This window comes from Oncorhynchus keta, chromosome 19 (assembly GCF_023373465.1).
Source record: "Oncorhynchus keta strain PuntledgeMale-10-30-2019 chromosome 19, Oket_V2, whole genome shotgun sequence".
In the NCBI taxonomy this organism is placed as follows: Eukaryota; Metazoa; Chordata; class Actinopteri; order Salmoniformes; family Salmonidae; genus Oncorhynchus; species Oncorhynchus keta.
The window spans coordinates 6,100,497-6,125,747 of record NC_068439.1 but is presented as its reverse complement, the minus strand read 5'-3'; the positions used below and the strand labels follow the sequence as shown (position 1 = coordinate 6,125,747).

Genomic DNA, 25,251 nt, shown 5'->3' with positions numbered 1-25,251 from the left:
TCACACACACACATTAGCCTCAAGCCTTCTATCCAAACATACAATGACAGAGGAGAAAAATAGGGACATAGAGACTATTACATCATCGGTGTTCCCTCGCTTTCCGTCAGCCTGGTACTATTCCTCCCATTTAATTCAATTAACTTAAAATGCAAAATCAGCATCAACGTAATGCATTGGGGTGCCAAAGCAATTAAGCAATATCTCTCTTGTTCTCTCTCTCTCCCTCCCGCCCTCTTACTGCCCCCCCTCTCTCCCTCTCTCTATCCCTCTCTCTCTCTCTCTCTGTCTCTCTCTCTCTCTCTCTCTCTCTCTCTCTCTCTCTCTCTCTCTCTCTCCCTCCCGCCCCTCTTACTGCCCCCTCTCTCCCTATCCCTCTCTCTATCCCTCTCTCTCTCTCTCCCTCTCTCTCTCTCTCTCTGTCTCTCTCTCTCTCTCTCTCTCTCTCTCTCTCTCTCTCTCTCTCTCTCTGTCTCTCTCTGTCTCTCTCTCTCTCTCTCTCTCTCTCTCTCTCTCTCCTCTCTCTCTCTCTCTCTCTCTCTCTCTCTCTCTCTCTCTCTCTCTCTCTCTCTCTCTCTCTCTCTCTCTCTCTCTCTCTCTCTCTCTTGTTCCTCTCTCTCTCTCTCCTCTCTCTCTCTCTCTCTCTCTCTCTCTCTCTCTCTCTCTCTTCCTCTCCCTCCCTCTCTCTCTCTCTCCTCTCTCTCTCTCTCTCTCTCTCTCTCTCTCCTCTCTCTCTCTCCCTCTGTCTCTCTCTTGTAGGTGGGCTCTACTCTCTCTCTGGATATCTCTCTCTCTCTCTCTCTCTCTCCTGGAGGAGTCTCTCTCTCTCTCTCTCTCTCTCCCTCTCTCTCTCTCTTGTTCCCTCTCTCTCTGACTCTCTCTCTCTCTCTCTCTCTCTCCCTCTCTCTCTCTCTCTCTCTCTCTCTCCCTCATATCTCCCTTGTTCCTCTCTCTCTCCCTCCCGCCCTCTTACTGCCTCTCCTCCTCTCTCACACACACCCCTCTCTCCTCCTCTCTCCCTCCCTCTCTTCCCTGTAGATTGTAGGTGGGCGTACTGTGGAGATGGATATCACATGAGGGCCTGGAGGAGTGTGATGGAAATGACTTTGGTTACCAGACCTGCACATCATATCTCCCATGTTCCTTCTACACACACACACACACACACACACACACACACACACCTGTTATAATGCGTCATCTCTCGTTTAAGGTCTTTTGGCCATCTCAGATGTACTGGGTCCTGTTCCATCGATTCTACTGGTTGCAAATACTTCACCTGAGCCAATGAGAGGATGGCAGCATTGCAGTATTACCAATTGTGATTGGTCCACCTTCAGCGAGCCTCTCCTTGTTGTGGTCTATACTTCAGCTCTGTTCTGGAGTATTCCGTAAAGAAGATTAGAAATGTCTGCAGCCCTTTTCAAAGAGCTGCAGAGGAGGAGGAGGGGGGGACACCGTAGCTCAAATATGACAGACTGTGTGTACCTATGAAAAACTAAAACAATTTTCCTCCAAGCTACTATTGGGGGACAACTTTGGCCACGGGAGACCCCTTGTATTGTGTCTGGATGGGGTGTGGCTCGCATGACTATGGCTGTGTGACTGCTCTCGTAACTCTACGCTGGTACCTCTGGCTGTAGCACTGTTTAAGGAATGTTTTTAAAAAAAACACTGGTGCTAATTGGGCAATATGTGTAAGGTATACAGGAAGTTATACAGGAAGTTATACAGGAAGTTATACAGGAAGTTATACAGGAAGTTATACAGAAAGGTATACAGGAAGTTATACAGGAAGTTATACAGGAAGTTATACAGAAAGGTATACAGGAAGTTATACAGGAAGTTATACAGGAAGTTATACAGGAAGTTATACAGAAAGTTATACAGGAAGGTATACAGGAAGTTATACAGGAAGTTATACAGGAAGTTATACAGGAAGTTATACAGGAAGGTATACAGGAAGGTATACAGGAAGTACAATATGATTGTAATGTGTATAAGCTAAAATATCGCAGTAAAGTTAAGCTTGATTGTTTCAATATCCATTTGACATGCGTCTCGACAACAAAACAAAAACAACAAAATGTGTTTTAACCACGTCCAGCACGTAACTATAGCAACCTCGGACCGCTTGTAATGAATTTAGACTGATAGTCAAAAGTGACGGAGCCGTTGGACTGTTAATTCAATGATGGTCTCTTTTACCAGTCCTCTGCAGAATGAGTAAAGATGCATTCGGTCGCTGTATAGCTTCCTCACTACGCACTTAAATAATTCACGATGCAAAAGCTGGTACCGAAAAAAGCTATTGAGAGCGATGCCATAGAGGAACCATTTTACAGTCTCTGAAGAGAAAAACGTGGTGTGGTTCTTTGAAGAATCATACAAAAATCCAAAAGCAGAAATGTTTTGGCCCCTCCAGGACCTGCGGTAGAGTTTTAAGCCTTATTTGCATATTTCACAACGTGGCTTTTGAGTGAATTTTAGGTACCATTACCACCCATTACTTTGTTTTCTAGTGACAGAGACATTTATTTATTTTTTGCAGTCTTTCATTTTCAGTCCTGTAGCCTTCACCAGGTGAGATTCAAAGTGAATATGTCATTATTCATTATTTTAAACCCTAATAACAGTGGTCTGAAACTCATCGTTTACAGGCCACATTAAGCCTGCAAATCACATTATGCTGGCTTGCCAGATGATGTGTAATTCCTATTGGAATCCAGCCAGACTGGAGATATTCAACATGTATAGGTTTTTATTCACCCACAACCTGCATTCAGAATGACTGCCAGTGTTGAAAAGATAAAATACATGAGACTACCTTAAAAATCTAAACTGGAACATCAATTTCAGTAACGGGTTTATATTAATAAATCCAAGTAACAGATTGGAATTGTTTAGAAAAATGATTTTAGTTATATTGAACTGACATAAGACTGATGAATCAATTAATGTACATGCATAGATATTGAAACAAACCATTTCAAAAATCTAACTGCAATAGAGCATGCTGGGAAATATGATAATGATGGGAGTGGTTTTGAAAGGGACACAGCTGCAGGCTTCCATACATTTTCAAGAACCTTGAAGAATTCTGAAGAACCATTTGATGCCATGTCAAGAACCCCACACTTCACTCAAAGGTTATTTTAGCGGGTAAGAGCTCTCCAAGGAACCTTAAGAGCTGAGGAAGAACCATTTTTAAGAACCTTCATCTTTTTCAGCATTAAGAAAGAGTACTATTCAGCCAACATTGTCTTTCCAAAGAAGTGTCTGATACTTTATTTATGCAAATTAGGAGTGTGTAAATAGCTCTGCTTGACGTATTTAATCTTTAATTAATTAATTAATTCAAAACAAATTATATCTTACGATAAGGACCTATTTGTATCTATATGGGACTATAATGGTTGTGCTTGTGTCTAGTGTCTACTGTATGGACTACTGTATGTACTACTGTATGTACTACTGTAGGGTCTACTGTATGTACTACTGTAGGCTCTACTGTATGTACTACTGTAGGGTCTACTGTGGGGTTTACTGTAGGGTCTACTGTATGTACTACTGTAGGGTCTACTGTGGGGTCTACTGTAGGGTCTACTGTATGTACTACTGTAGGGTCTACTGTATGTACTACTGTAGGGTCTACTGTGGGGTCTACTGTAGGGTCTACTGTATGTACTACTGTAGGTTCTACTGTAGGGTCTACTGTATGTACTACTGTATGTACTACTGTAGGGTCTACTGTAGGGTCTACTGTATGTACTACTGTAGGGTCTACTGTAGGGTCTACTGTATGTACTACTGTAGGTTCTACTATAGGGTCTACTGTATGTACTACTGTATGTACTACTGTAGGGTCTACTGTAGTGTCTACTGTAGTGTCTACTGTATGTACTACTGTAGGGTCTACTGTATGTACTACTGTATGTACTACTGTAGGGTCTACTGTATGTACTACTGTAGGGTCTACTGTAGGGTCTACTGTATGTACTACTGTAGGGTCTACTGTATGTACTACTGTAGGGTCTACTGTATGTACTACTGTAGGGTCTACTGTATGGTCTACTGTATGTACTACTGTAGGGTCTACTGTATGTACTACTGTAGGGTCTACTGTATGTACTACTGTAGGGTCTACTGTAGGGTCTACTGTAGGTTCTACTGTATGTTCTACTGTATGTACTACTGTAGGGTCTACTGTAGGGTCTACTGTAGGTTATACTGTAGGGTCTACTGTAGTGTCTACTGTAGGGTCTACTGTAGGGTCTACTGTAGTGTCTACTGTAGGTTTTACTGTTGGGTCTACTGTAGTGCATACTGTAAAGGTCTACTGTAGTGTCTACTGTAGGGTCTACTGTAGGGTCTACTGTAGTGTCTACTGTAGTGTTTACTGTAGGGTCTACTGTAGGGTCTACTGTAGGGTCTACTGTAGTGTCTACTGTAGGGTCTACTGTAGGGTCTACTGTAGAGTAGGACTGTTGATGCTCTGGTCTACTGTAGAGTAGGACTGTTGATTGCTGATTGCCATGTACAATCATTTTTGCCTTTTAGTCATAATATGTATTTATACATTGTGTGAATTATAGTGTGTTTATGGGCTATTTTATAAAACAATCGGATATCGAACTGTAGCCATTGATGAAGTATGTGAATGTTACACTAGCATGATATAAATTCAATAACACACATTGTTTCATCTCTCTCGATATAAAGTTAAATTCAACCAGCTTTTGCCAAAATGAGTAGGTGATGGTCTGTTTGTTATTTGTCTACCTGAGAAATGTGAGTTAAAATAAAAATCAAAAGTAAATCGAAGTTTCAAAATGCATCCACGTATTGTTCATCTGTTTATCGTTCACGTGTCTTTAATAATTTGAAAGCTTCGACATTGATACTTTGAAAGACAGATCATTATTCTACGGAACTGAGAGACAACAGCTCCGCCATGAAGGCGGGGAATATGCAAAATATGCAACCAATCAAACGTACACTTCCTGTAACAGCTTGCATGATGAAACGTCACTTGCCACGTCTTGACACTGCGGGCGCGCTTGTTCCAGTGAGTGGCAAGTCCTACAAGTTTTGAACAAATATATTTTCTCCTATCGACACCTATAATTTTTGCCGATATCAGTTCTGAAATGTTCCTGGTTTGTTTGAGCTGGTTTTGCACTTCGCTGCTAGTGTTCGTCAGTGCAGGGAAACTTCCAGAGGCCGAAGTAAAAATCACAGTTCTGCACAAACCTTTCCTCTGTCATCGCAAGTCGAAGTACGGAGACATTCTGCTGGTCCACCATGAAGGATATCTTCAAAATGGAACTAAGTTTCATTCCAGGTTAGTTTGTTATGAAAACAACAATTGAAGGAAGCGTTTCCTGAACCTAGAAACGGTCAGATACATGTTTTTGCTGCTGTCTTAAAAAATAAAGTGTGTGTGTGATGTATGTGTGTGTGTGTGTGTGTGTGTGTGTGTGTGTGTGTGATGTGATGTGATGTGTGATGTGATGTGATGTATGTATGTATGTATGTATGTATGTATGTATGTATGTATGTATGTATGTATGTATGTATGTATGTATGTATGTATGTATGTATGTATGTATGTGTTTCCAGCTACTCCCAGGGAGACAAGCAGCCTGTCTGGTTCACTCTGGGTATTAAAGAGGTGATAAAGGGATGGGACAAAGGCCTGCAGGGGATGTGTGCTGGAGAGAAGAGACGCCTCGTCGTACCTCCTGCCCTCGCTTACGGCAAGGAGGGGAAAGGTACACACACACATACCACACCACACACACACACACACACACACATACACACACACTACACATACATACACACACACATACCACACATACACACACACACATACCACACACACACATACACACACACACATACCACACACACACATACCACACATACCACATACCACACACACACATACACCACACACACACACATACCACACACACACATACCACACACACACACACACACACACATACCACACACACACACACATACCACACACGCATACATACACACACATATACACATACACACACATACATACACACACACATACATACACACACACACACACATACCACACACACACACACACACATACACACACACATACATACATACACACACACACACACACACACACTGTCTGTACTAAAGTTACTTCACTGCAATGTACATAGATGACACCACCCTGAATGGCACTAATGACCTTCATCTGTCTCCTCTACGGCACCGTTGTAGGATAGAAACGATGCCTAAAGGTTGTACTACTAACTACTGCTCTGTGACGTCTTCCCAACGTGGAGCATTGGGAAGCATGTGAGCGATGCTGTGAGCGATGCTGTGAGCATGTGAGCGATGCTGTGAGCATGTGAGCGATGCTGTGAGCATGTGAGCGATGCTGTGAGCATGTGAGCGATGCTGTGAGCATGTGAGCGATGCTGTGAGCATGTGAGCGATGCTGTGAGCATGTGAGCGATGCTGTGCTTTGCCCTGGTAAGCACACCCCCTACCTAACCCTCACCTACACTTTGTTACTTCAAGAATATTCCAGTGGTGGCACATCTTGGCTGTGTGCATCTTTATTAGTCTTGGTGTGTTTTCACATATAGTCCTTCACTTCACCTATCTTGTGGTCCGTGTCCTCTTTGCATTCACATTGCTATGTTTTAGAAAGGAACCAAGATATTTTTCCAACATTCACTCAATGCACTCTGGGTTTTTGCTAAGTGCAGGACAAGCCATGTCATCAGAATGTTATCCGACAGCTAGATAAATATACAGCTAGATAAATATATAGCTAGCTAAATATATAGCTAGATAAATATACAGCTAGATAAATATACAGATAGATAAATATATAGCTAGCTAAATATATAGCTAGATAAATATACAGCTAGATAAATATACAGATAGATAAATATACAGATAGATAAATATACAGATAAATATTCAGCTAGATAAATATACAGATAAATATACAGCTAGATAAATATATAGCTAGCTAAATATATAGCTAGATAAATATACAGCTAGATAAATATACAGCTAGATAAATATATAGCTAGCTAAATATATAGCTAGATAAATATACAGATAGATAAATATACAGCTAGATAAATATACAGATAGATAAATATACAGATAGATAAATATACAGATAAATATACAGCTAGATAAATATATAGCTAGCTAAATATATAGCTAGATAAATATACAGCTAGATAAATATACAGATAGATAAATATATAGCTAGCTAAATATATAGCTAGATAAATATACAGCTAGATAAATATACAGATAGATAAATATACAGATAGATAAATATACAGATAAATATTCAGCTAGCTAGATAAATATACAGATAGATAAATATTCAGCTAGCTAAATAAATATTCAGCTAAATATACAGCTAGATAAATATTCAGCTAGCTAGATAAATATTCAGCTAGATGAATATATAGCTAAATAAATATTCAGCTAAATATACAGCTAGATAAATATTCAGCTAGCTAGATAAATATTCAGCTAGCTAGATAGATAGATATATAGCTAGATAGATAAATATAATATATAGCTAGATAGATATACAGATGGATAAATATAATATATAGCTAGATAGATATACAGATGGATAAATATAATATATAGCTAGATAGATATACAGATAGATAAATATAATATATAGCTAGATAGATAAATATAATATATAGCTAGATAGATATACAGATGGAATAAGTGGAACAGTGGAATAAACTGCTGATGAGTCTCTTAGCATTTCACTGTAAGGTCTGTCTATACCTGCTGTATTCGGCGCATGTGATCAATACAATTTGATTTGATCACAATATTACAAACAATCTGAAACGAAGTCTAGTGGGAGGGGTTTATGTCAGTAGTCTAGTGGGAGGGGTTTATGTCAGTAGTCTAGTGGGAGGGTTTATGTCAGAAGTCTAGTGGGAGGGGTTTATGTCAGTCTAGTGGGAGGGTTTATGTCAGTAGTCTAGTGGGAGGGGTTTATGTCAGTCTAGTGGGAGGGGTTATGACAGTAGTTTAGTGGGAGGGGTTAATGTCAGTAGTCTAGTGGGAGGGTTATGTCAGTAGTCTCTAGTGGGAGGGGTTATGTCAGTAGTCTAGTGGGAGGGTTATGTCAGTAGTCAGTAGTCTAGTGGGAGGGTTATGTCAGTAGTCTAGTGGGAGGGTTATGTCAGTAGTCTAGTGGGAGGGGTTATGTCAGTAGTTTAGTGGGAGGGGTTATGTCAGTAGTCTAGTGGGAGGGTTTATGACAGTAGTAGTCTAGTGGGAGGGGTTTATGTCAGTAGTCTAGTGGGAGGGTTTATGTCAGTAGTCTAGTGGGAGGGGTTTATGTCAGTCTAGTCAGAAGTCTAGTGGGAGGGGTTTATGTCAGTAGTCTAGTGGGAGGGTTATGTCAGTAGTCTAGTGGGAGGGTTATGTCAGTAGTCTAGTGGGAGGGTTATGTCAGTAGTCTAGTGGGAGGGTTATGTCAGTAGTCTAGTGGGAGGGTTATGTCAGTAGTCTAGTGGGAGGGTTATGTCAGTAGTCTAGTGGGAGGGGTTAATGTCAGTAGTCTAGTGGGAGGGGTTTATGTCAGTAGTCTAGTGGGAGGGGTTATGTCAGTAGTCTAGTGGGAGGGTTATGGTGGGAGGGTTATGTCAGTAGTCTAGTGGGAGGGTTTATGTCAGTAGTCTAGTGGGAGGGTTATGTCAGTAGTCTAGTGGGAGGGTTATGTCAGTAGTCTAGTGGGAGGGTTATGTCAGTAGTCTAGTGGGAGGGGTTAATGTCAGTAGTCTAGTGGGAGGGGTTTATGTCAGTAGTCTAGTGGGAGGGGTTTATGTCAGTCTATTGGGAGGGGTTAATGTCAGTAGTCTAGTGGGAGGGGTTATGACATATATGATATATATATATTATGACAGTAGTCTGTGTGGTACGGGAATAATGACAAGCCAACCTGGGGAGCTCTGTGTTCACGTTCTCCTAAAAAGGGAACCGGACCAGATAATTCAAGAGAACCGAACTCAGACCACCTATTGAGATGGTCTCAGTTCGGTTCACCTCTGGGGCTCTTTTGTGTGTTCACAAAAAAACATTCTGAAAGGGACAAAGTCTGAAAACACCCTGACATGGCTTCCTCTCCTTGGTCTCCTTTCCTTGGTCCACTCTTACTGGTTTCGGTGAAAGCAACATCCTGGATTAGGTTTTCTTCAGCTGTCCCTTCCTTTTAGAACAAATGCCATTTTGTATGTATTAGAACTGAGTCCCGGCCGAGCATTCCAGTGACCTCCGATCCTGATGTTGTGACCCCTGAACTCTGACCTCAGGTAAGATCCCACCGGAGAGCACCCTGACTTTTAACATCGAGGTGATGGAGATCAGGAATGGACCCAGGTCACATGAATCCTTCCAGGAAATGGACCTCAACGATGACTGGAAACTCTCCAAGGACGAGGCGAGAGAGCACACACACACACACACACACACACACACACACACACACACACACACACACACACACACACTTACTTTATGTCCTGACTGCATGCTCCCTTTTCCTCCCAGGTGAAGGAGTACCTGAGGAAGGAGTTTCAGCGTCATGGTTACCCTCCCAACGACACCCATCATGAGCAGATGGTGGAGGACATCTTTAAGAAGGAGGATGAGAACGAGGATGGCTTCATCTCCTCCAGAGAGTTCACCTACAAACACGATGAACTTTAACCTCTGACCTAAATCCCCTATACTTTTTTACTGGTCAGGTCAAACTTGGGAGGTCTTAGTCCTATTTCTGTTCGGGGTAAAAGTTGCTCTTAGGCGAAGTTCTAGGATCAGTTTATGTTCACCATATTAGACGGCGTAGAACATAGGAAACTGACCTTAGATCAGTGTTAAAGGGGAAACGTCATCTTACATCAGTCCAAAACGGAGTCGGGTTACATCAACATGATATGATCATTCTTTACATTAGACAAGCTGTGTGTGTGTGTGTGTGTGTGTGTGTGTGTGTGTGTGTGTGTGTTTGTGATATTTTTGGTTAAAATTTATTTTAAAAAGTTTGTTAATAAAAACTGCTTATGAACCATTATTGAATATTTGGTTAAATGTTGTTTAACTGTTCAAGGGTCCTTTTGTTTTATATCTACAAGAACCAGAGATATATAATGTAAAACATTGATCACAGGATAACATATTTGTGATATAGTTTTTATAACAACATATTAGTGGTACCTGGTTTTTTTTTGTGTGTTTTTTTTTTTACCAAATGCATGTTGTGTTCACTTTTTAGAGAGGAGGGGGGAAAATGAATAAAGAGACCGCCATCTTTTTACACAAACAAAACAATGCATTTATTCCCTGGTAATACTTGATAATACCGTATCACGTTTAGCCACTAGGTGGCACTGTTTACTAACGTGTCAGTGTTGATGAGACTAGATCGATAAGAGTTCAGGCAGTGATAGTATAGTATAGGGGGAAAAACATTGCTAATACATTTATAAAAAGGTTTATAATGTAGTTTAACAAAAAAAATATATATATATATAGGGAGGTGTATAACGGTGACACCCTCATATTTTATTTACTAGGCAAGTCAGTTAAGAACAAATTCTTATTTTCAATGACGGCCTAGGAACTGCCTGATCAGGACCAGAACGACAGATTTGTACCTTGTCAGCTCGGGGATTTGAAACACATATATAGAGCGAGAGAAAGACATAGAGAGACATATATACAGTACCAGACAAAATGTTTGGACACACCTACTCATTCAAGGGTTTATTTTTTACTATTTTCTACATTGTAGAATAATAGTGAAGACATCAAAACTATGAAATAACACATATGGAATCATGTAGTAACCAAAAAAGTGTTAAGCAAATTAAAATATAGTTTATATTTGAGATTCTTTAAAGTAGGCACCCTTTGCCTTGCTGACAGTTTTGCACACTCTTGGCATTCTCCCAACCAGCTTCATGGAATGCATTTCAATTAACAGGTGTGTGTTAAAAGTTCATTTGTGGAATTTCTTTCCTTCTTAATGTGTTTGAACCAATCAGTTGTGTTGTGACAAGGTAGGGTTGGTATACAGTAGTACAGCCCTATTTGGTAAAATACCAAGTCCATATTTTGACAAAAACAGCTCAAATAAGCAAAGAGAAGCGACAGTCCATCATTACTTTAAGACATGAAGGTCAGTCAATCCATAAAATCACAAGAACTTTTAAAGTTTCCAAGTGCAGTTGCAAAAACCATCAAACGCTAAGATGAAACTGGCTCTCATGAGGACCTCCACAGGAAAGGAAGACCCAGAGTTACCTCTTCTGCAGAGGAGAAGTTCATTAGAGTTACAAGTCTTAGAAATTGCAGCCCAAATAAAGTTAAAGTAACAGACACATCTCAACACCAACTGTTCAGAGGAGACTACGTGAATCAAGCCTTAGTGGTCGAATTGCTGCAAAGAAACCACTACTAAAGGACAACAATAAGAAGAAGAGACTTGCTTGGGACAAGAAACATGGGCGATGGACATTAGACCGGTGGAAATCTGTACTTCGGTCTGATGAGTCCAAATCTGCGATGTTTTTGTTCCAACTGCCGTGTCTTTGTGAACGGATGATCTCTGCATGTGTATTTCCCACCGTGAAGCATGGAGGAGGAGGTGTGATGGTGTGTATTTCCCACCGTGAAGCATGGAGGAGGAGGTGTGATGGTGTGTATTTCCCACCGTGAAGCATGGAGGAGGAGGTGTGATGGTGTGTATTTCCCACCGTGAAGCATGGAGGAGGAGGTGTGATGGTGTGTATTTCCCACCGTGAAGCATGGAGGAGGAGGTGTGATGGTGTGTATTTCCCACCGTGAAGCATGGAGGAGGAGGTGTGATGGTGTGTATTTCCCACCGTGAAGCATGGAGGAGGAGGTGTGATGGTGTGTATTTCCCACCGTGAAGCATGGAGGAGGAGGTGTGATGGTGTGTATTTCCCACCGTGAAGCATGGAGGAGGAGGTGTGATGGTGTGTATTTCCCACCGTGAAGCATGGAGGAGGAGGTGTGATGGTGTGTGGTTCCCACCGTGAAGCATGGAGGAGGAGGTGGGATGGTGTGTATTTCCCACCATGAAGCATGGAGGAGGAGGTGTGATGGTGTGGGGGTGCTTTGCTGGTGACACTGACACTGATTTATTTAGAATCCAAAGCACACTTAACCAGCATGGCTACTACAGCATTCTGCAGCGATACGCCATCCCGTCTGGTTTTCGCTTAGTGGGACTATCATTTGTTTTTCAACAAAACAATGACCCAACATACTTCCAGGCTGTGTAAGGGCTATTTGACCAAGAAGGAGAGTAATGGAGTGCTGCATCAGATGACCTGGCCTCCACAATCACCCGACCTCAACCCAACTGAGATGGCTTGGGACGAGTTGGACCACAGAGTGAAGGAAAAGCAGCCAACAAGCGCTCAGCATATGCGGGAACTCCTTCAAGACTGTTGGAAAAGCATTCCAGGTGAAGCTGGTTGAGGGAAATCCAAGAGCGTGCAAATCTGTCATCAAGGCAAAGGGTGGCTACTTTGAAGAATCTCAATATATATATATATAAATATATAAATATATATGTATATATATATATATATATATATATATATATAGAGAGAGAGAGAGAGAGAGAGAGAGAGAGAGAGAGAGAGAGAGAGAGAGAGGAGAGAGAGAGAGAGGAGAGAGAGAGAGAGAGAGAGAGAGAGAGAGGGAGAGAGAGAGAGAGAGAGAGAGAGAGAGAGAGACAAAAAGAGACATAGAGAGAGAGGGAGAGAACAGAGAGAGACATATATATACAGTATATATTTAAGGCCAGAGGGGGTGTGATATATGGCCAATATACCACGGCTAAGAGCTGTTCTTTAGCACGACACAACGCGGAGTGCCTGGATACAGCCCTTAGCCGTGGTATATTGGCCATACCCCAGAGGTGCCTTACTGCTATTATAAACTGTTTACCAACGTAAAATAAATGTTTTGTCATACCCATGATATATCATGGCTGTCAGCCAATCAGCATTCAGGGCTGGTGCCACCCAGTTTATCAATAGATATATATATATAGTGAGAGAACACTGTCGGGTTCTACCCTCCTGACACATTCTAAACATTCCACACTGGAGAAGGTTGGAGGTCACATAGCCTGCACTGGGTGTGGCACGGTATTGCATTCGCATGCACACACACACACACACACACACACACACACACACACACACACACACACACACACACAGTCTCAATTATGGCCCCTGGGGACAGAGGATGAGGATAATGTAGGATGAAGAGGATGTGTTGGGCCAGCTGTTGGATGTGTGGGGGTGGGGGGTCCATGTTGTCTCACTGCATCACCATAGCTGTGTCCTGATCACTGGGGGGAGTAGTGAGGAGAGGATGGAGGAGGAGAGAAGAGAAGAGAGAGGATGGGGGAGGAGAGAGGAGAGGGTGGGGGGAGGATTGGGGAGAGGAGGGGGAGGAGAGGATGGGGGAGAGAAGAGAGGATGGGGGAGAGAGAGAGGGATGGGGGGAGAGGGTGGGGGAGGAGAGAGGAGAGGATGGGGGAGGAAAGATAGAGGAGGGGATGGAAAGGAGAGGAGAGAAGAGATAGGAGGATGGGGGAGAGAGAGGGGAGAAAGGGATGGGGGGGAAGAGAGAGGAGAGGGTGGGGGAGGAAAGAGGAGAGGATGGGGAGGAAAGAGGATGGGGAGAATGGGGGAGGAGAAAGGAGAGAGGATGGGGGGGAGGAAAGGGGGAGGAAAGAGGATGGGGGAGGAGATGGGGAGGAGGAGAGGGATGGGGAGGGGGAGGAGAGAGGAGAGGATGGGGGAGGAAAGAGGAGAGGATGGGGGAGGAGAGAGGAGAGGATGGGGGAGGAAAGAGGAGAGGATGGGGGAGGAGAGAGGAGAGGATGGGGGAGGAGTAAATCACAAAATCATTTGAATAGGACAATTAAGACAAGAGCATGCTGATACACACACACATACAGACAGACACACATACACAAATACACACACATATCCATACACACAAACACAGAGACATACACACAAACACAAATACACACACACAAACATACAACCGCACAAGCAGTGCATTCTGAAAATGTTAAGACCACTTCAATTTTTACATGTTGTTACGTTACAGCCTTCATCAATCCACACACAATACCCCATAATGACATCACAATACCCCATAATGACATCACAATACCCCATAATGACATCACAATACCCCATAATGACATCACAATACCCCATAATGACATCACAATACCCCATAACGACATCACAATACCCCATATAGACATCACAATACCCCATAATGATATCAAAATACCCCATAATGACATCAAAATACCCCATAACGACATCACAATACCCCATATTGACATCACAATACCCCATAATGACATCACAATATCCCATAATGACATCACAATACCCCATAATGACATCACAATATCCCATAACGACAAATCAAAATCTGTTTTTAGAAATGTTTGCTAATGTATTACAAATAAAAACTGAAATATAACATTAACATAAGTATTCAGACCCTTTACTCAGTACTTTGTTGAAGCACCTTCGGCAGTGATTACAGCCTTGCGTCTTCTTGGGTATAACACACCTGTATTTGGAGAGTTTCTCCCATTCCTCCATTGTTAAATCATAGAGGATAACACACTATACAGTCTGGGACTTATTTCCATTGTTAAATCATCGAGGATAACACACAATAAAGTCTGGGACTTATTTCCATTGTTAAATCATGGAGGATAACACACTATACAGTCTGGGACTTATTTCCATTGTTAAATCATGGAGGATAACACACTATAAAGTCTGGGACTTATTTCCATTGTTAAATCATGGAGGATAACACACTATAAAGTCTGGGACTTATTTCCATTGTTAAATCATGGAGGATAACACACTATACAGTCTGGGACTTATTTCCATTGTTAAATCATGGAGGATAACACACTATACAGTCTGGGACTTATTTCCATTGTTAAATCATGGAGGATAACACACTATACAGTCTGGGACTTATTTCCATTGTTAAATCATGGAGGATAACACACTATACAGTCTGGGACTTATTTCCATTGTTAAATCATGGAGGATAACACACTATAAAGTCTGGGACTTATTTCCATTGTTATATCATGGAGGATAACACACTATACAGTCTGGGACTTATTTCCATTGTTAAATCATGGAGGATAACACACTATACAGTCTGGGACTTATTTCCATTGTTAAATCATGGAGGATAACACACAGTCTGGGATTATTTCCATTGTTAAATCTGGGACTTATTTTATTTCCATTGTTAAATCATGGAGGATAACACACTATACAGTCTGGGACTTATTTCCATTGTTAAATCATGGAGGATAACACACTATAAAGTCTGGGACTTATTTCCATTGTTATATCATGGAGGATAACACACTATAAAGTCTGGGACTTATTTCCATTGTTAAATCATAACACACAATACAGTCTGAGTTAAATCATGATAACACACTATACAGTCTGGGACTTATTTCCATTGTTAAATCATGGAGGATAACACACTATACAGTCTGGGACTTATTTCCATTGTTAAATCATGGAGGATAACACACTATACAGTCTGGGACTTATTTCCATTGTTAAATCATGGAGGATAACACACTATACAGTCTGGGACTTATTTCCATTGTTAAATCATGGAGGATAACACACTATACAGTCTGGGACTTATTTCCATTGTTAAATCATGGAGGATAACACACTATACAGTCTGGGACTTATTTCCATTGTTAAATCATGGAGGATAACACACTATACAGTCTGGGACTTATTTCCATTGTTAAATCATGGAGGATAACACACTATACAGTCTGGGACTTATTTCCATTGTTAAATCATGGAGGATAACACACTATACAGTCTGGGACTTATTTCCATTGTTAAATCATGGAGGATAACACACTATAAAGTCTGGTACTTATTTCCATTGTGGTCCTCTTGAGACAAGATGGCTGGACAAGATCGAACACAGTATGGCAGTGAAATAATAAAACAAAAACAGAGAAGATTGTCCTGCTGGAAGGTGAACCTTCGCCCCAGTCTGAGGTCCTGAGTGCTCTGGAGCAGATTTTCATCGAATTTCTCCATTCATCTTTACCTCGATCCTGACTAGTCTCCCAGTCCCTGCCGCTGAAACACATCCAGGCAGCATGATGCTGCCACCACCATGCTTCACCATAGGGATGGCGCCAGGTTTCCTCCAAACGTGAAGCTTGGCATTCAGGCCAAAGAGTTCAATCTTGGTTTCATCAGACCAGAGAATCTTGTTTCTCATCGTCTGACAGTTTTTTAGGTGCCTTTTGGCAAACTCCAAGCGGGCTGTTATGTGCCTTTTACTGAGGAGTGGTTTCAGTCTGGCAACTCTACCATCGGGTTCTTGGTCACCTCCCTTACCAAGGGCCCTTCTCCACCGATTGGTCAGTTTGGCCGGGCAGCCAGCTCTAGGAAGAGTCTTGGAGGTTCCAAACTTCTTCCATTTAAGAATGATGGAGGCCACTCTTCTTGGGGACCTTCAATGCTGCAGACATTTTCTGGTATCCTTCCCCAGATCTGTGACTCGACACAATCCTGTCTTGGAGGTCTACGGACAATTCCTTCGACCTCATGGTTTGGTTTTTTGCTCTGACATGCACTGTCAACTGTGGGACCTTTATATAGACAGGTGTGTGCCTTTCCAAATCATGTCAAATTAATTGAATTTACCACAGGTGGACTCCAATCAAGTTGTAGAAACATCTCAAGGATGATAAATGGAAACATGATGCACATGAGCTCAATTTCGAGTCTCATATCAAAGCGTCTGAGTACTTATGTCAATAGGTTATTAAATTTTTTTTTGGTTTTAATACATTTGCAAAAATGTATAAAAACCTGTTTTCGCATTATCATTATGTTGTATTGTGTATATATTGCTGAGGATATCTTTTTTTTAAATCAATTTTAGAATAAAAACAAAAATATATTTTTCTTTTATTTAACATTTTTTAAATTATATTATTTTATTATTATTATTTAACTCGGCAAGTCATGTTAAGAACAAATTCTTACTTACAATGACGGCCTACCAATGGCTGTGTAACACGGTAACTTAACAAAATGTGGAAAAAGTCAAGGGGTCTGAATACTTTCCAAAGGCACCGTACACACACACACACACACACACACACACACACACACACACACACACACACACACACACACACACACACACACACACACACACACACACTTTGTACCCCCACCTCCTTGGTTCTCTCTGCTTGGGTAGATGCGTGGAAAGGGCCAAAACTCCTCTGGAGGGGGAAAGTCTTCTATTGGGTGGAACTGAAATTTAGACTCAAAGTCATCTGAAAGACCAGAGAGAGAGACACATTAAATACACCACTAACACAGAGACACATTAACACACTATGAAAAGACAACACTAACACAGAGACACATTAAAGACACCACTAACACAGAGACACATTAAAGACACCACTAACACAGAGACACATTAACACACTATGAAAAGACACCACTAACACAGAGACACATTAAAGACACCACTAACACAGAGACACATTAACACACTATGAAAAGACACCACTAACACAGAGACACATTAAAGACACCACTAACACAGAGACACATTAACACACTATGAAAAGACACCACTAACACAGAGACACATTAAATACACCACTAACACAGAGACACATTAAATACACCACTAACACAGAGACACATTAAATACACCACTAACACAGAGACACATTAAATACACCACTAACACAGAGACACATTAAATACACCACTAACACAGAGACACATTAACACACTATGAAAAGACACCACTAACACAGAGACACATTAAAGACACCACTAACACAGAGACACATTAACACACTATGAAAAGACACCACTAACACAGAGACACATTAAAGACACCACTAACACAGAGACACATTAACACACTATGAAAAGACACCACTAACACAGAGACACATTAAAGACACCACTAACACAGAGACACATTAAATACACCACTAACACAGAGACACATTAAAGTCACCACTAACACAGAGACACATTAACACACTATGAAAAGACACCACTAACACAGAGACACATTAAATACACCACTAACACAGAGACACATTAACACACTATGAAAAGACACCACTAACACAGAGACACATTAAAGACACCACTAACACAGAGACACATTAAAGACACCACTAACACAAAGACACATTAACACACTATGAAAAGACACCACTAACAGAGACACATTAAATACACCACTAACACAGAGACACATTAAAGACACCACTAACACAGAGACACATTAAATACACCACTAACACAAAGACACATTAACACACTATGAAAAGACACCACTAACTCAGAGACACATTAACACACTATGAAAAGACAACACTAACACAGAGACACATTAAAGACACCACTAACACAGAGACACATTAAATACACCACTAACACAGAGACACATTAACACACTATGAAAAGACACCACTAACACACAGACACATTAACACACTATGAAAAGACACCACTAACACACAGACACATTAACACACTATGAAAAGACAACACTAACACAGAGACACATTAAATACACCACTAACACAAAGACACATTAACACACTATGAAAAGACACCACTAACACAGAGACACATTAAAGACACCACTAACACAGAGACACATTAAAGACACCACTAACACAAAGACACATTAACACACTATGAAAAGACACCACTAACACACAAAGCGTGTCACAGACACCCAGCCTAAAAGTCTAAAGAACAAGCCATGCTTCTGTGGCTAAGAAAATAAATGGCTTTGGCACGATTGCCACCGTTTTGGAGAGGAATTGAAAGAGTGAAGGGAGTTATTGAACGAAGAAGGAGAATCAGACTCTCACCCAGGCCGTGCAAGCTTAGACTGTGTCCATTCCTCATTAAGGACGGGGGGAGGGGAGGAGGATGAGGGGGAGGGATCCGGTTGGTCAGCTCGGTGGACGGGGAGCGGGCTGGTGGGACAGGGGGAGAAGCCAACGACCTCCCCACACCTGTTGGGAAAGACAACAGACAATGTGGAGAAACCTCACAAAGAGAGTTCTCTCTCAGTGTTGTAGTCTCTGTCTGTGTAGTCTCTGTCTGTGTAGTCTCTGTCTGTGTAGTCTCTGTCTGTGTAGTCTCTGTATGTGTAGTCTCTGTCTGTGTAGTCTCTGTCGTCTCTGTATGTGTAGTCTCTGTATGTGTAGTCTCTGTCTGTGTAGTCTCTGTCTGTGTAGTCTCTGTCTGTGTAGTCTCTGTCTGTGTAGTCTCTGTCTGTGTAGTCTCTGTCTGTGTAGTCTCTGTCTGTGTAGTCTCTGTCTGTGTAGTCTCTGTCTGTGTAGCTAGATGAATTTGGTGTCGTTGGAGCCCAGTCCGGATGGAATCTATTGAACAGTGTTTTTCTGTTTTCACCAGGTACTGAAAACACGTTCTCATTTACAGCAGCGACCTGGGGATTAGTTTACAGGGGGAGAGGAAGGGGGATGAAGGAGCCAATTGTAAGCTGGGGATGATTAGGTGACCGTGATGGTATGAGGGACAGATAGAATTAAACCACTGAGTCATTAACAATCAGATGCAGGAAACAGTAATCGATCTCTCTGGGACTTTGCGATTGTATTTGATTTTGATCAACAATTACCTCCATATAAGGAGAGAGCTTGCAAATGTATAGAACAGTCAAATCGTTGCAATATTATTGTATAAAACTGGCCCATTGTAGTACGAAAACGAGGGCTAGTAATTTCAACCAATCACCACACATTTAACGCAAATCTATGGCTCAATCAAGTCACACGTCAACAAACTTTATCCCTCGTCATTTTCACAAGAAATTGGAACAAAATCATTGCATATCACATACATTATTACATCACATACAGTATTACATCACATACAGTATTACATCACATACAGTATTACATCACATACAGTATTATATCACATACAGTATTACATCACATACAGTATTACATCACATACAGTATTATATCACAGTATTACATCACATACAGTATTATATCACATACAGTATTACATCACATACAGTATTACATCACATACAGTATTATATCACATACAGTATTACATCACATACAGTATTACATCACATATAGTATTACATCACATACAGTATTATATCACATACAGTATTACATCACATACAGTATTACATCACATACAGTATTATATCACAGTATTACATCACATACAGTATTATATCACATACAGTATTACATCACATACAGTATTATATCACATACAGTATTATATCACATACAGTATTACATCACATACAGTATTATATCACATACAGTATTACATCACATACAGTATTATATCACATACAGTATTACATCACATACAGTATTACATCACATACAGTATTACATCACATACAGTATTATATCACATACAGTATTACATCACATACAGTATTATATCACATACAGTATTATATCACATACAGTATTACATCACATACAGTATTATATCACATACAGTATTACATCACATACAGTATTATATCACATACAGTATTACATCACATACAGTATTATGCTGCAAAATCAAGCCTTTTCCCCTTCAAATATCACAAAAAAATACCTGCACTCCTGGGCACAGCTGGTGGTCGTCGACTAGGTGCAGTGCAGGGGTAGGAGGGGGGCACCGGGGGCCGCATGGCAGGGGACGGCACAGGGGGCATCTTGGGTGGTGGAGGGGGCAGAGAGGAGGGGCAGCTGGGGGTGAATGAGGCGGGGAGGGGTGGAGGAGGAGGAGGAGGAGGGGGGCCGTGGGGACCAGAGATAGAGAACCTCAATTCAGAGGAAGGGGAGAGGACAGGGGAGGGAGGAGGGGGAAGGGAGGAGGAGAGGATGGGGAGGGAGAAGGGGGAGGGAGGAGACGATGGGGGAGGGAGGAGTGGGGAAGGATGAGAGGACAGGGGAGGGAGGAGGGGGAGGGAGGAGGAGAGGATGGGGGAGGGAGGAGGCGGGTAGAAGAAACCAGAGTTCCGGTTAGGGAGGGATGAGGGGGACGTGGAGGGAGGAGGGGTAGAGGGCTGGGGTAAGGGGTGAGGGTGCTGGATGGGGAGCCAGGTAGGCTTGGTGACTTGGGTAGGGGGAGGAGGGGGAGGACCAGTAGGGATGGGGGGAGGCCTGCTGCTGGGACGCTCATGGAATGAGGGAGGAGGGGGAGGAAGAGTGGTGGTGGGGGCAGTAATGGAGTGGGGAGGTTTGCTGTGAGAGGGGGAGGGAGGTGCGGAGGCTGAGTGGGCAGGGCGGTGGGAAGGGCTTCCTCTCTCTGGCGGCCTATGGTAGGGCTCGGGGGTGTGGCCACTGTCTGACAATGTCGGTGGAGGGTTCCACTGAGGCTTCAGTCCCGTTGATGAGCTAGAGCGTGAAACTGACACACACGCACACACACACACACAATGTCTATTAGATACAGACACTACAACACACAACCTGGTTAGTTTATGACAGATGTGGAGAGGAGAGAGGGAGAGACAGAGAGAGAGACAGAGAGAGAGACAGAGAGAAAGAGAGAGGGGAAGAGAGAGAGAAAGGGCAGACAGACAGACAGAGAGAAGAGGGAAGAGAGAGAGAAACAGGCAGACAGACAGCGAGAGAGAGAGAGAGAGAGAGAGAGAGAGAGAGAGAGAGAGAGAGAGAGAGAGAGAGAGAGAGAGAGAGAGAGAGAGAGAGAGAGAGAGAGAGAGAGACATTTGAAATGTCTTCATTCTTTTGGATCTTCTGTGAGTGTAATGTTCAATGTTAATTTTTATTGTTTATTATCTTTTTCACTTGCTTTAGCAATGTAAACATATGTTTTCCATGCCAATAAAGCCCTTAGATTGAAATAGAAAATTGAATAGCAACGGACACCAGATAGACAGATAGTATTTTCATCATCCTGCCTTCCTGACCCACCCACGTTCTTCCCTGTGAAGGCTCTCTGCCCAGCGGGTCTGAGGATGGGGAACCCGCCAGAGAACAAGCCCCCTAGAGAGGGCCTCATAGCCTCCGCCCCTTCTCCTGATCCTCCCTGGGGATGGTCCTGGGACAGACCACCACTGGCCCTGGGCTCTGCATAGGGAACATCACACAGACAATGAGTCAATATGTTTTTATGATATCACCTGTACACACATGTACTGGTATCTCAGAGTACTGCAGACATACTGGTATCTCAGAGGACTGCAGACATACTGGTATCTCAGAGGACTGCAGACATACTGGTATCTCAGAGGACTACAGACATACTGGTATCTCAGAGGACTACAGACATACTGGTATCTCAGAGGACTGCAGACATACTGGTATCTCAGAGGACTACAGACATACTGGTATCTAAGAGGACTACAGACATACTGGTATCTAAGAGGACTACAGACATACTGGTATCTCAGAGGACTGCAGACATACTGGTATCTCAGAGGACTACAGACATACTGGTATCTCAGAGGACTGCAGACATACTGGTATCTCAGAGGACTACAGACATACTGGTATCTCAGAGGACTACAGACATACTGGTATCTAAGAGGACTACAGACATACTGGGTTATAGAATATAGGAGGGTTATTGAATATAGGAAGTCTGGGTTAAAGAATATAGGAGGGTTCTAGAATATAGGAGGTCTGGGTTATAGAATATAGGAGGGTTCTAGAATATAGGAGGTCTGGGTTCTAGAATATAGGGGTCTGGGTTATAGAATATAGGGGGTTCTAGAATATAGGAGGTCTGGGTTATAGAATATAGGGGTCTGGGTTATAGAATATAGGGGGGTTCTAGAATATAGGAGGTCTGGGTTCTAGAATATAGGAGGTCTGGGTTCTAGAATATAGGAGGTCTGGGTTCTAGAATATAGGAGGTCTGGGTTATAGAATATAGGAGGTCTGGGTTATAGAATATAGGGGGGTTCTAGAATATAGGGGGTCTGGGTTTAAGAATATAGGAGGTCTGGGTTATAGAATATAGGAGGTCTGGGTTATATAATATAGGGGGTCTGGTTTATAGAATATAGGAGACTTGGGTTATAGAATATAGGGGGTCTGGGTTATAGAATATAGGAGGACTGGGTAATAGAATATAGGGGGTTCTAGAATATAGGAGGTCTGGGTTATATAATATAGGGGGTTCTAGAATATAGGAGGTCTGGGTTATATAATATATGATGTCTGGGTTATAGAATATAGGAGGACTGGGTAATAGAATATAGGGGGTTCTAGAATATAGGAGGTATGGGTTATAGAATATAGGATGTCTGGGTTATAGAATAAAGGGGGTCTGGGTTCTAGAATATAGGAGGGTTCTAGAATATAGGAGGTCTGGGTTCTAGAATATAGGGTGTCTGGGTTATAGAATATAGGAGGGTTCTAGAATATAGGAGGTCTGGGTTCTAGAATATAGGAGGTCTGGGTTATAGAATATAGGAGGTCTGGGTTATAGAATATAGGAGGTCTGGGTTCTAGAATATAGGAGGTCTGGGTTATAGAATATAGGAGGTCTGGGTTATAGAATATAGGAGGTCTGGGTTATAGAATATAGGAGGTCTGGGTTATAGAATTTAGGGCGTCTGGGTTATAGAATATAGGGCGTCTGGGTTATAGAATTTAGGGCGTCTGGGTTATAGAATTTAGGGTGTCTGGGTTATAGAATATAGGGGGTCTGGATTATAGAATATAGGGGGTCTGGGTTATAGAATATAGGAGTTCTGGGTTCTAGAATATAGGAGGGTTACAGAATATAGGAGGGTTACAGAATATAGGGGGTTATAGAATATAGGTCTGGGTTATAGAATATAGGAGGGTTATAGAATATAGGGGGGTTATAGAATATAGGAGGTCTGGGTTATAGAATATAGGAGGTCTGGGTTATAGAATATAGGAGGTCTGGGTTATAGAATATAGGAGGGTTATAGAATATAGGAGGGTTATATAATATAGGAGGCCTGGGTTATAGAATATAGGAGGGTTATAGAATATAGGAGGGTTATAGAATATAGGAGGGTTATAGAACATAGGAGGTCTGGGTTATAGAATATAGGAGGTCTGGGTTATAGAACATAGGAGGCCTGGGTTATAGAATGTAGGAGGGTTCTAGAATATAGGAGGTCTGGGTTATAGAATATAGGAGGTCTGGGTTCTAGAATATAGGAGGTCTGGGTTATAGAATATATATATTCACCATGTGTTTCTCCATGTGTTTCTCTATGTGGCATATTATTATGTGTTTCTCCATGTGTTTCTCCATGTGTTTCTCCATGTGTTTCTCCATGTGTTTCACCATGTGTTTCTCCATGTGTTTCTCCATGTGTTTCTCCATGTGTTTCTCCATGTGTTTCTCCATGTGTTTCTCCATGTGTTTCTCCATGTGTTTCTCCATGTGTTTCTCCATGTGTTTCTCCATGTGTTTCACCATGTGTTTCTCCATGTGTTTCTCCATGTGTTTCTCCATGTGTTTCTCCATGTGTTTCACCATGTGTTTCTCCATGTGTTTCTCCATGTGTTTCTCCATGTGTTTCTCCATGTGTTTCTCCATGTGTTTCTCCATGTGTTTCTCCATGTGTTTCTCCATGTGTTTCTCCATGTGTTTCTCCATGTGTTTCTCCATGTGTTTCTCCATGTGTTTCACCATGTGTTTCTCCATGTGTTTCTCCATGTGTTTCTCCATGTGTTTCTCCATGTGTTTCTCCATGTGTTTCTCCATGTGTTTCTCCATGTGTTTCTCCATGTGTTTCTCCATGTGTTTCTCCATGTGTTTCTCCATGTGTTTCACCATGTGTTTCTCCATGTGTTTCTCCATGTGTTTCTCCATGTGTTTCCTACAGTAGTTTCCTGCTTGTCTGTCTCCTTATCTGCTGCTGGGCATTCCTTCCTCAAGTGTGTGTGTGTGTGTGTGTGTGTGTGTGTGTGTGTGTGTGTGTGTGTGTGTGTGTGTGTGTGTGTGTGTGTGTGTGTGTGTGTGTGTGTGTGTGTGTGTGTGTGTGTGTGTGTGTGTGTGTGTGTGTGTGTGT

At 42.0% G+C, this 25,251-nt stretch overlaps 2 protein-coding genes and 1 pseudogene across 4 annotated transcripts in view; 2 read left to right on the top strand and 1 right to left on the bottom strand.

The window, feature by feature from the left end:
• The window catches only part of LOC127909597 (acetylcholinesterase collagenic tail peptide-like), a 70,429-nt pseudogene extending 66,763 nt beyond the window's left edge, over window positions 1–3,666 (top strand).
• A 1,347-nt stretch (window positions 3,667–5,013) lies between these two features.
• Window positions 5,014–10,138, top strand: LOC127909144 (peptidyl-prolyl cis-trans isomerase FKBP14-like). The gene is made up of 4 exons (XM_052469149.1): window positions 5,014–5,344; window positions 5,623–5,774; window positions 9,378–9,505; window positions 9,616–10,138. The coding sequence occupies exons 1-4, from the start codon at window positions 5,151–5,153 to the stop codon at window positions 9,772–9,774; spliced, it is 633 nt and encodes a 210-aa protein (XP_052325109.1). The 5' UTR covers window positions 5,014–5,150; the 3' UTR covers window positions 9,775–10,138.
• Window positions 10,139–12,772: 2,634 nt separating this feature from the next.
• Window positions 12,773–25,251, bottom strand: part of wipf3 (WAS/WASL interacting protein family member 3) — a 24,117-nt gene continuing 11,638 nt past the window's right edge. For all 3 annotated transcript variants that reach the window (XM_052469137.1, XM_052469135.1, XM_052469136.1), the window contains 5 exons: window positions 22,163–22,318; window positions 20,838–21,635; window positions 19,097–19,243; window positions 17,411–17,515; window positions 12,773–13,459 (listed from right to left, as the gene is read on the bottom strand). In XM_052469137.1, the coding sequence (XP_052325097.1) occupies window positions 13,437–13,459; window positions 17,411–17,515; window positions 19,097–19,243; window positions 20,838–21,635; window positions 22,163–22,318 (1,229 nt within the window). In that variant the 3' untranslated portion in view covers window positions 12,773–13,436. The remainder of the gene's footprint in view (window positions 13,460–17,410; window positions 17,516–19,096; window positions 19,244–20,837; window positions 21,636–22,162; window positions 22,319–25,251) is intronic.